At 42.0% G+C, this 12,753-nt stretch overlaps 1 protein-coding gene across 2 annotated transcripts; it reads left to right on the top strand.

Annotated features, from left to right (window-relative positions):
- Positions 1–5,484: 5,484 nt before the first annotated feature.
- LOC123069434 (uncharacterized) lies at positions 5,485–8,522 on the top strand. 2 transcript variants are annotated; one of them, XM_044492290.1, is made up of 3 exons: positions 5,485–5,885; positions 6,027–6,964; positions 8,253–8,522. In XM_044492290.1, the coding sequence occupies exons 1-3, from the start codon at positions 5,616–5,618 to the stop codon at positions 8,323–8,325; spliced, it is 1,281 nt and encodes a 426-aa protein (XP_044348225.1). In that variant the 5' UTR covers positions 5,485–5,615; the 3' UTR covers positions 8,326–8,522. The 2 variants fall into 2 exon arrangements, with proteins under 2 accessions (XP_044348225.1, XP_044348224.1); XM_044492289.1 differs by having other exon boundaries at positions 5,485–6,964.
- Positions 8,523–12,753: the final 4,231 nt, after the last annotated feature.

The raw sequence follows: 12,753 nt of genomic DNA, 5'->3' as shown, positions 1-12,753 counted from the left end.
TAAAACGCATGAAGAAGCTCCATGTTGATGGATCTTTGGACTCACTCGTTTTTGAAAATTTTGAGACATGCGAACCATGTCTATTGGTATATACGCATGAAGAAACTCCATGCAGATGGATCGTTTAGACTCACTTGATTTTGGATCACTTGAGATATGCAAATCATACCACATGGACAAGATGACTGAAAAGCCTCGGTTTCAGTAAGATGGAACAAGATAGCAACTTGTTGGAAGCAACACATTTTGATGTGTGCAGTCCAATGAGTGTTGAGGCATGCAGTGAATATCGTTATGTTCTTACTTCACAGATGATTTGAGTAGATGTTGAGTATATTTACTTGATGAATCACGAGTCTGAATTATTGAAAGGTTCAAGTAATTTCAGTGTGAAGTTGGAAGATCGTCGTGATAAGAGGATAAAAATATCTATGATATGATCATAGAGATGAATATCTGAATTACGAGTTTGGCACGGAATTAAGACATTGTGGAAATTGTTTCACAACTAATACAGCCTGGAACACCATAGTGTGATGGTGTGTCCGAACATCATAACTGCACCCTATTGGATATGATGCATACCATGATGTCTCTTATCGAATTACCACAATTGTTCATGGGTTAGGCATTAGAGACAACCACATTCACTTTAAATAGGGCACCACGTAATTCCGTTGAGATGACACCGTATGAATTATGGTTTAGAGAAACCTAAGTTGTCGTTTCTTAAAAGTTTGGGGCTGCGACGCTTATGTGAAAAAGTTTCAGGCCGATAAGCTCGAACCCAAAGCGGATAAATACATCTTCATAGGACAACCCAAAAACAGTTGGGTATGCCTCCTGTCTCAGAACCGAAAGCAATAAAGGATTGTTTCTAGAATCGGGTCCTTTCTCGAGGAAAAGTTTCTCTCGAAAGAATTGAGTGGGAGGATGGTGGAGACTTGATGAGGTTATTGAACCGTCACTTCAACTAGTGTATAGCAGGGCACAAAGAGTTGTTCCTGCGGCACCTACACCAATTGAAGTAGAAGCTTATGATAGTGATCATGAAACTTCAGATCAAGTCACTACCGTACCTCGTAGGGTGACAAGGATGCGTAGTACTTTAGAGTGGTATGGTAATCCTGTCTTGAAGGTCATGTTGCTAGACAACAATGAACCTACGAGCTATGGAGAAGCGATGGTGGGCCCAAATTCCGACAAATGGTTAGAAGCCATGGAATCCGAGATAGGATCCATGTATCAGAACAAAGCATGGACTTTGGTGGACTTGCCCGATGATCGGCAAGCCATTGAGATAAATGGATCTTTAAGAAGAAGACGGACGTGGATGGTGATGTCACCGTCTATGAAGCTCGACTTGTGGCGAAGAGTTTTTCACAAGTTCAAGGAGTTGACTACGATGAGATTTTCTCATCCGTAGCGATGCTTAAGTCCGTCGGAATCATGTTAGCATTAGCTGCATTTATGAAATCTGGCAGATGGATGTCAAAACGAGTTTCCTTACCAGTTTCGTAAGGAAAGGTTGTATGTAATACAATCAGAAAGGTTTTGTCGATCCTAAGGATGCTAAAAGGTATGCTAGCTCCAGCGATCCTTCTATGGACTGGAGTAAGCATCTCGGAGTTGGAATATGCACTTTGATAAGATGATCAAAGATTTTAGGTTTATGCAAAGTTTATGAGAAACTTGTATTTCCAAAGAAGTGAGTGGGAGCACTATAGAATTTCTGATGAGTATATGTTGTTGACATATTGATGATCAGAAATGATGTAGAATTTCTAGAAAGCATATAGGGTTATTTGAAAGGTGTTTTTCAATGGAAAGCCTGGATTAAGCTACTTGAACATTGAGCATCAAGATATATAAGGATAGATCAAAATGCTTAATAATACTTTCAAATGAGCACATACCTTGACATGATCTTGAAGGTGTTCAAGATGGACCAGTCAAAGAAGGAGTTCTTGCCTGAGTTGTAAGGTACGAAGTTAAGACTTAAAGCTCGACCACGGCAGAATAGAGAGAAAGGACGAAGGTCGTCCCCTATGCTTAAGACGTAGGCTCTTCAGTATGCTATGCTGTGTACCGCACCTGAAGTGTGCCTTGCCATGAGTCAGTCAAGGGGTACAAGAGTGATCCAAGAATGGCTCACAGGACAGCGGTCAAAGTTATCCTTAGTAACTAGTGGACTAAGGAATTTTCTCGATTATGGAGGTGGTAAAAGAGTTCGTCGTAAAGGGTTATGTCGATGCAAGCTTGACACCTATCCGGATAGCTCTGAGTAGAGAGACCGGATACATATAATGGAGCAATAATTTAGAATAGCTCCAAGTAGAACAGTTATTTGGAATAGCTCCAAATAGAGCGTGGTAGCTGCATCTAGGAGATGACATAGAGATTTGTAAAGCACACACGGATCTGAAAGGTTCAGACCCGTTGACTAAAACCTCTCTCACAAGCAACATGATCAAACATAAAACTCATTGAGTGTTAATCACATAGTGATGTGAACTAGACTACTGACTCTAGTAAACTCTTGGGTATTAGTCACATGGCGATGTGACCTGTGAGTGTTAATCACATGGCGATGTGAACTGGATTATTGACTCTAGTGCAAGTGGGAGACTGTTGGAAATATGCCCTAGAGGCAATAATAAATAAGTTATTATTATATTTCTTTGTTCATGATAATAGTCTTTTATTCATGCTATAACTGTATTATCCGGAAATCGTAATACACGTGTGAATACATAGACCACAATATGTCCCTAGTGAGCCTCTAGTTGACTAGCTCGTTGTGATCAACAGATAGTCATGGTTTCCTGGCTATGGACATTGGATGTCGTTGATAACGGGATCACATCATTAGGAGAATGATGTGATGGACAAGACCCAATCCTAAGCATAGCACAAAGATCGTGTAGTTCGTTTGCTAGAGCTTTGCCAATGTCAAGTATCTCTTCCTTTGACCATGAGAGCGTGTAACTCCTGGATACCGTAGGAGTGCTTTGGGTGTATCAAACGTCACAACGTAACTGGGTGACTATAAAGGTGCACTACAGGTATCTCCGAAAGTATCTATTGTTTTATGCGGATCGAGACTGGGATTTGTCACTCCGTGTAAACGGAGAGGTATCTCTGGGCCCACTCGGTAGGACATCATCATATGCGCAATGTGACCAAGGAGTTGATCACGGGATGATGTGTTACGGAACGAGTAAAGTGACTTGCCGGTAACGAGATTGAACAAGGTATTGGATACCGACGATCGAGTCTCGGGCAAGTAACATACCGATAGACAAAGGGAATTGAATACGGGATTGATAAGTCCTTGACATCGTGGTTCATCCGATGAGATCATCGTGGAACATGTGGGAGCCATCATGGGTATCCAGATCCCGCTGTTGGTTATTGACCGGAGAACGTCTCGGTCATGTCTGCATGTCTCCCGAACCCGTAGGGTCTACACACTTAAGGTTCGATGACGCTAGGGTTATAAAGGAAGCTTGTATGTGGTTACCGAATGTTGTTCGGAGTCCCGGATGAGATCCCGGACGTCACGAGGAGTTCCGGAATGGTCCGGGGGTAAAGATTTATATATGGGAAGTCCTGTTTTGGTCACCGGAAAAGTTTCGGGCGATATCGGTAATGTACCGGGACCACCGGGAGGGTCCCGGGGGTCCACCAAGTGGGGCCACCTGCCCCAGAAGGTTGCGTGGGCCAAGTGTGGGAGGGGACCAGCCCCTAGGAGGGCTGGTGCGCCCCCCACAAGGGGGCCAAGGCGCAAGGGAGAGTGGGAGGGGGCAAACCCTAGTCCAGATGGGCCTTAAGGCCCACCTAGTGGGCGCCTCCCTTCTCTCCCCCTCTTGGCCGCCTCCCCAAGTCCCATCTAGGGCTGGCCGCACCCCTTGGGGTGGGAAACCCTAAAGGGGGCGCAGCCCCCTTCTCCCCTATATAAATAGAGGCCTGGGGCTGCCCATAACACATGAGAACTTCTCCTCTCGTTGGTGCAGCCCTGCCTCTCCTCCTCCTCCTCTCTCATGGTGCTTGGCGAAGCCCTGCTGGATTGCCACGCTCCTCCATCACCACCACGCCGTTGTGCTGCTGCTGGACGGAGTCTTCCTCAACCTCTCCCTCTCTCCTTGCTGGATCAAGGCGTGGGAGACGTCACCGGGCTGTACGTGTGTTGAACGCGGAGGTGCCGTCCGTTCGGCACTTGATCATCGGTGATTTGAATCACGACGAGTACGACTCCATCAACCCCGTTCACTTGAACGCTTCCGCTTAGCGATCTACAAGGGTATGTAGATGCACTCTCCTTCCCCTCGTTGCTGGTTTCTCCATAGATAGATCTTGGTGACACGTAGGAAAATTTTGAATTTCTGCTACGTTCCCCAACAGAGGGAACAACAGTTAATGAAAAATCACGTGAATCCCGTACGTGGGCCGACCCAAGTGGACGCTTGCTTCGGTGAATCCATGACTATATTTGCCTTCGACGGACTGGGCAGCTCCTATTTGGCGCGCGGGTCGCGTGCTAGCGACATAGCGCGCACACCTGAGCTCCCGATCATTTGTATAGGCCGGCCCATTAAGTAGTTTATTCCCCACCGGTTTTGGGAAGTTCTTTTCAATGTTTTCTCTGCCATTTTTTATCTTTATCTTTTTAGTTTTTATCTTCTATTCTTTTCTTTTTTCCTTTTTATTTATTTTCTTTTTTTCCTTTCGGTTTTATTTTCCTTTTTATCATCTATTTTTTCATTACTTTTTTTTGCGATTTTTCGTTTCAAATCCATGAATATTTTTTTGTTCATAAAACTCAAAAAATGTTCAACCATGTAAAAAAATGTTCAAGAATGCAAATAATGTTCATCAGACTCAATTTTTGGTTCATCGGATTTAAAAAATGTTCATCACAATTCAAATTTGCTCATCGAACTAAGCATATGTTCATCAAATTATTATTTTCACTGTTTTTAGAAAGTTTTCATCAAACTCAAAAAGTGTCCATTGTATTAAAAATGTGTTCGTTATTTTTCAAAAAAGTTCTCGAATACTTGTTCATCAAATTCAAAAAATGTTAATCGAATACGAAAAATTGTACATAAGTATTAAAAAATGCTCATAAAAATTATTCGCCAAAATTAAAAAGAAATGTTTGCTAAAATTAGAAAAAGTTCATTCTTATATAAATCGTGAACATTTTTTGAATTCAAGAACTGTTTTTAATAATTCTCTGTTTAAAGAAAATCAGAACTTGTTGTGATCCCGAATTATTTTAACATAGAATAAAAAACAGAAGTAAAAAAACAAAGAAAAAACGAAAACGACGCGAGGGTGCCTCACGCGCCAAATAGGGGGCTCCCGGCGGATTGTCTCTGTTGCCGACAGTTAAGACGCACCGAGACTTTGGCCCATGAAACGGCCCGGCACCGCCATCTGCCCTTCAGAAAGGAACTCCCACCCTACCCTTCGCAGGCCGCCGCAACCAACAGCGGAAGGCATTCTTCCCCTCTCCCCTGAATCATCAAAAAGAAAAGAAACGAGACCTTCCTCTCGAGACGAACCCTAGATCCGTTCTGACCTTCCGTCTGCTTCCTGTTCCGTACGACATGGCTGCTCGTCGGCGTCTTCATCCGCCACTCGGTGCGGAGCTCTCCCGCTCTCACCCTCGCTGGGTGATGCTAGATCGCTTCGTCCACTACAAGGCGTACGCGGGTGAGGCTGTTGCGGAGGAGGTAATGGACGGCACGCAATCGGCGATCTCCTCTACCTGCACCAACATAAGCATCGCCGTCTCTCTCAGGGTTGCTGAACCGCCCGCTGTGTCCCGTCTCTACCTCCACTGGCCCGAGCGATTCATGACGGCGTCGTTGAGCCAGGTGAGTCAGCCGTTCATCATCGCGGCTCACGGCCGCTCCATACTTTTCCAGGCGCAGGCCCCCTTCGTTGGAGATAGCTGTCCGGCATTCTACTATTACCCCATGGACTATTTCCTCTACACAGCCTCTGACTCAGAGAAGTCTCCTTGTCTCATGCGACTCCCGCCTTGCTTCGATGGTGGGGACAAGAACCCGGACGTGGATTTGTACTTCCACCCGTACCGTCTCCAGCAGCTGCGATCTATGTGGCGTGATGACATTGGCCTCCTTTGCCGTGGCAAGGGGGAGTTCGTGGTGGCGCAGCTCACATTTGGCGGCCAGCTCTGCGTGCTACACCATAAACCTGGGGAGGAGCAGGGCGACATGAATTGGAGCGTCGAAAATATGCCCTTACCTGACGGCGATGACATCCCAAACCTGCTGCGTGGTTCGTGGCAAACGGACGCCGTCGTCCCCTATGGTGATTGTTACCTGTGCTGGGCGGATTGCTACCTGGGCTTGCTTTTTGTCGGTGTCATTGACAAGCGGACGAAGCCCCCGTGCTACGTCCCCTTACCTGATGGTCTGGATTCCAATCGTCTGTGCATTGACCCAGGGTATCCTGACCCGGCCCGTCGTGTCTGTGTCTCTGAGTCCAGCATGATTAACCTCATATGTGTTGGTGATCATGCTGGCTGCAGTGTGTGTGCCAGTTCTTATTCTGCTTTCACTATCACAGTATGGACTTTGACCAACTTAAGGGAAAAGAAATGGATGAAATGTTTCACCATGGAAGACAGCAAGTTCTCGGCTGCTCTTGATTTTGACAAGCGTCTTCCGCATGTGCTACCAGAGTTCCCTACCATCAGCTTGGTTAAGCCTGATGTTGTTTACTTCCGGTTGAATGGTGGTAATAAACTTTTCTGGCTGATTGAGATTGACATGAAGAAGGAAGTGCTGGGGTCAACCAGTCTCTACATCTTTGAAGAAGAAGAAGAAGAGAAATGCTCCATTGACATGGCCCACTGGAGATCATTTCCTGGTTACTCCTTTGTTCCCAGCCCGTTCACCCGATACTTGGACCAGCATGCCATCAGAAGGTAACATTGCCTCATGTTCATCTCTGCCAGTATTTACTCTTGGCCTCACCATTAATGTGAAATGTTACCACTTGGTAGTATTAGCTAGGAAAGTATTACTTGTTACTGTTATTTGTGTTCTTGTGATTTTGAAATTCAACAAAGTAAGGTGATTTGTGGCTTGGCAAATTAGCACATCAAATTAAGATAACAAAATCTAAAACTCAGTGCCTAATCAATCCTGTGAACTGTGGTTTACTATGCAAAAATATAGCAAGACACTCTCTAAACGGGCTGGTCAGTTCTGCAAATTATGAGTTCTAATTCAAATAGTAATCTGCGATTATACTTTTGACATCTGTTGTAGACCCGTGATTTGTCTGTTTTACTGGCATCCAGTTGGGTGTTAAACATGTACAATTTGCCATGTGCTCTCAAATTGTCACTAGATTTGGTAAGCACGATCTATGTAGTTTGCTCGGCTAATAAAAGGAAGTCATGCCGTTGAACTATATTCGTTATGACTTTGGAGAGGCAAAAAATTACTGTCAAGTTTTATACTTATCTATTTTTGGTTCCTTCCGGATCTATCAGAGCCGCCAGAATATGATAATTTATAGTATCATGTTTGTGTTCACACTATCACATGAGTGAGGACAAATGTTGAATACTACTGCATGTTGTTTACACTTCATGAGTAACAATTCTACGTATGCTAAATAGCATTAATCATCCTCTTGATGCATTACGGGGCTGTTTGGTTTGAGCCAATGCTGGCCTTGCCAACCGTTGGCTTGCCAAATAATCGGCGATTGTTTTGACCGCCCACTGATTGCCAAAAGGTTGGCAGGAAAATGAACTAGCATACTGTAAAGGGCTTGGGCGCACCAAAATTTTGGCATCCATCCAAATGAGTACCAGGGGATGGGTCAACACCAATTTTTTGGTGGGGCGCATGATGGCATCAATCGAAACAGCCCCTACAAATTGACAACACTGTTAATGCTGCACTCTAGAGCCAATCAGCCTATCAACATGTTCGTATCACTAGCTCCACAAATGATGTTGAGTTGAATCAACTTTTATTGTAGTCAATCAGAGCTGATAGATAGTACTACATTGTAGGTTCTGAACTAGTCATGCAGACGTTAGTTCCCAAATCTACGGCACTCATGCTGTAAAGACTATTTTGCAAAGTCAATGAAATCATGGTTATAATTATTGATGTGGCTACATACCTGAATGGATTTGTTTCTGTAACGAGCTGCATTGGTTTTCTCGCGGTCTAACTTTGATTCGTTTGCTGCAGTCTGGAACTCAGCGAGAAGTTACAGAATATAAGACTTGAGCAAGCTAAAGAAAAGATATTTGTTGAAGAGTGAAGAGCTTATGCTAGGAATTGTTCGGCAGATAGAAGAAACCAGGAATACTTTTTAGTATTGGTCTGTCTTGTCTTAATTTTTTATTCTGGGTGCATTGGAAAAGCTTACCTTTCGGGTGTACTTTGGACCAATTGATGTATTTTGTATAACAGGATTTCCTCTTCATAACTAGTAACCAGGTTTACATCCTTAATCAACAGAGGAAGTAGTTACAAAAAGGTGATCTAGCTATTTTGGCTAATTCGTTTGCAACAACATTAGCTTCCCTGGGACAGAGTTGAAAGGATACAGAGCAGAACTCAAACGCCACTCTATACTCCTAATCTCTATCTCTCTTGCCTAATACTCCCTCACTCACAAAATAAGTGTCTCAAGACACTTATTTTGTGACGGAGGGAGTAATAAATAAAGTAAACGGAGGGAGTAATAAATAAAGTAAAGCTAATAATAAAGTAGGGAATGCTTCCGGTCGTCGTCCTGGTCATCCGTCACATAATTTTGTAGAAAACCCTGTGTAGTTACTAGTAATTAAACTGCAGTATAGTTTTTGATAACCACATGTTGTGCAAAGAGCCCTTTGTTTTTTCCTAAATTCAACCCGCAATCCATATCATATGTTTTTAAGAATAATCATATCTTTTAACCAGGAAAAACAATTTTAATGTGTTATATATAAAATTTGATCAAAAAATGTGTAGAATCTGAATATTATGTTATTTTACTCGTTAAACGTTTTTAAAATATTGTTTTGGATGCAACCTTAATAAATAGTGCATGATCCGTCTTTATTTCGTACCGTTGCAGATCCAGATAGAAAATGAACAACTCAGCAAAACCAAATTAGAGACGAAAGAAACCATCTATAACCACACATGCACGCGACGGCAAAACCTCACAGGAAAAAAAAAGCAAATTTCTGATCTTATGCTGAGAAAGAGATAGGATTGACACATTCAAACGTGTTGTGGTTGTGTGGGCATTGATGTGATGTTCAAATAAAGGACATGGACCTATTGAGGTCTTGAGTCATGATTCTTGGATTAGGGACGAGTGTTATTTTTTTCCCGTTGCAACACACGGGCTCTTCTGCTATATATAATACTAAAAGGAGAAAGCTTTCTTAGTTCTTCATATCCATTAATTTTGTCTTAACTATAAAATTGACGGTTGAGATTTTAAAAAGGGAATCGACCCGGAAAAGAAGTACAGACACCTGCCGAATCGACGTGGACTCTTTAGAAAGGGGATCGATCCAATCTATCTAGGAAACCTATGAAAAAAAAATCAATCTAGGGAAATAAATACAGACACCTGCCGAATCGGTGTGGACTCTTTCTGCTCTCGCATCCGTCTTTCCCCACCCAGCCCTCGTATTATTTGTTCATCGGCCGCTTGCACAACGTAGCCCCTCCTCGTTCCGTCAGTAAAAGGAATCCGAGCCCCGTACGGTATCAATTCTGTTGTAGAGCGAAAGCATAAGACAAATGAAGAGTTCAAATGATTCACTCATTCCATTGCAATGTGGGAGACCCACTTATATACATGATGAAGGGGTGTGTTGGTGAGACACCTTTCCCCCAACAAACACCTCCCGGGAGGCATCCCTCCCATATAATTGATCACATGTTTTATTTCTCAACCCCCCCCCCCCCCCCCCCGATCAATTCATCATTTGTATATTGCAAACTGAAAACTCCCGCAATAACCCTAAATCAAGTGGGAAAAATATAAGGAGAAACCAAATGGCATATATCCGCATTTGTATTTATATTGTCTCGTTAAAAACCTTATATCAGAAACATCATGGAAAACTCATAAAGAGAAGGAGTACAATATGAATGATCTGAAGATCACCAATATGTTATAACTTGGGATTTTTACTCCCCTTGAACTTTGCAAACATCAATGTTGTCTCATACCAATTCCACAAACCTGATTCTGGAATATAAACGTTGGTACAGACATTGCGAATATCACAATAATTTGTTTGCAGATTACACTCCTACATTTCTGTAATTAGCGAGGATAAATATAACCCGTAAGCAATACAAGTGAATTGATATTTCAATGAATCTCCACATGATTTCACATGTAGGCAGTCATTCTGCGAAGCCATACACATCTTGTAATGCTTCGAATAAAATAATTACAGCAGAATGATCTCTCGAAGGACCCATTTGAAGTCAATTCTGAAGGCTCCCCTCAGAATACTCTTCCAGTAAATCCAGTCTTTGATATGACACCGTTGGGATCAGGTTATTATCCACTATCACGATGTCACACCATGGTGCCATCTTGATTTTCAAGATCAAATTAATCAAGACCTTTTGTGTCTTGGACATATCTGAGGATATACCTTAAATCAACCATTATACCTTTACTAGGGATTGCACTCTCAATATATTGCAACAAATATAATGTCAGGCCTGGCTTATTTTGCAAGATACATGAGTGCTCTGATGGTATTAAGATATGGAACTTCAGGTCCACTATCACTTCACCATCTCCCCTGGGTCTAAATGGGCTTGTATCCCATGTCAGGTATAATATGACCACATGTGTCTTTGATATATCCAATATTTATAGATATATGAAGAATGATATACATTTATTCCCGAGGGAATATGCTCAACTATAAACTTAGCATCATTTGGTTTGACCCAAATATCGTTTTAAAATAATTGTGCGTATCTCATATGTCTGGTATAGACATTGATGATAAGATCATCCACATCACCAAGATGATGTAAATCCAATTCATGATATCTTCATGAATACACATCAACAATCATTAGTACTAGAGTAATCCTTATCAAGGAGTAGCTCACTTAGTCGGTTGTACCACACAACTCTCTGACCTCTTCTGAGTCATAGAATGACTTCTGAAGCTTCACACAAACATGTTGCAATTTATCATTGGATTCATAATATTAAGCCCTTTCCATGAATTCAATATGTATATCTGAACTTAATGATCTATGCCAGTATGTAGCCACTACATACATCAGCCGCATGTATTTATACTGCCAATTAGTATCAAAACATAATTCCGCTCATACCGAGAAGGTATGCTGCATCATAACCGATGTTGGGTCTCTGTGAAAACCCTTGTGCTACAAGCCTCGCTTTCTCACTACCTCATCTATTTTCATTTCCAAATGAAAAATCATTTCTCTTCTCTACGGAAGATACTTATGAGGAGCAGGTTTTACTATCGTAAACACCTCTTTTTTGATGAGCGGGTGCTAATCTTCCTAAATTGCTTTCTTTCATTTGAACCAATATAAGTGTAAACAACACTCTCCATGGATTTTGGTTCAGGGCCAAAAAGGATTTCAATAATTCTCAAGAAGAATTTTATGTCAATATATGTAGACTTTTCATACGTGATTCTCATGAATCGACATCATTTGTGGAATTCTCGTTACACCAATTAACTCCTTGTGTTTTCCCATAACAACGGAGTCAAGGTGTTTCGATGTCCCATCACCAAAAAAATGTGTGGACATATGTGTTGGGCTCTGGATGACGCGCACCCATCTTGTGTCATTAAACCTAGGTTGAATCACATTTACTAACGAAGGAGACCATTTTCTCTATTTCTGCAGAAACATATGAGAACTTAATCTCATGTGACCAGAATTCTCCCCCTCTTGTTCCCATTTGGGGATACGAGTAGTTATTAGGTACCCACTCATTCTGGTACTAGACTTTAATGTCACCTTTGTCATAAGTAAATGTATATGGCAGATTATTTGCAATATGTTGAAACTTTCACATAACCTGAACCTCTAGTTTAGATTCTTAAGTATGTGGAATGTCTACGGCATATCTTATGCATCCCATGGAATTCTATGTGGTACATTTCTCCCCCTAATGCTAGAAAATGTCCTTATTGCAAAAGCAATCAGCGCACGAGCTGCAAATAACTCCCTCACTAGGGTTAAGGTATGTGACGGATTAACAATCATACAACAGTTATTACTCACATAGATCCCAAATATATGTGAAGGCCCTTGATGTACACTGGGTGGTGATATCGGTACGCAACCGAATTACTGCAGATGGGAAATACTTCACTTATTTCCATGTACAAACTACAAGGGTATGCAGTATATGCGTTTGATCCCATTTAGACTAAATATGCAACGTTTGAGACTACATGTTACAACCAACAAAAGTTTGGCTCATCACAATTCTGCAATAGTGGCTATGCAATTTTGACTCTCTTTGGGAAGAGATCTAGTCACACCATTTTGTTTATGTGCACAATGTACTGAATATGACGATTGAATGCTCGCGAATCAAATTTAATGACATTTCCATTCCAATGGTATTATCCCATGTGTAGGACAATTTTCTCTAAATTCGTCAGTTTGAGCAATTATTTCAGTAACGCGTGGTTTTGTGTGGATGATACACAGCTAA

Source organism: Triticum aestivum, chromosome 3B (genome assembly GCF_018294505.1).
Source record: "Triticum aestivum cultivar Chinese Spring chromosome 3B, IWGSC CS RefSeq v2.1, whole genome shotgun sequence".
Lineage (NCBI taxonomy): Eukaryota > Viridiplantae > Streptophyta > Magnoliopsida > Poales > Poaceae > Triticum > Triticum aestivum.
The sequence above is the reverse complement of the archived record's forward strand: the minus strand, read 5'-3'. Positions and strand labels throughout refer to the sequence as shown.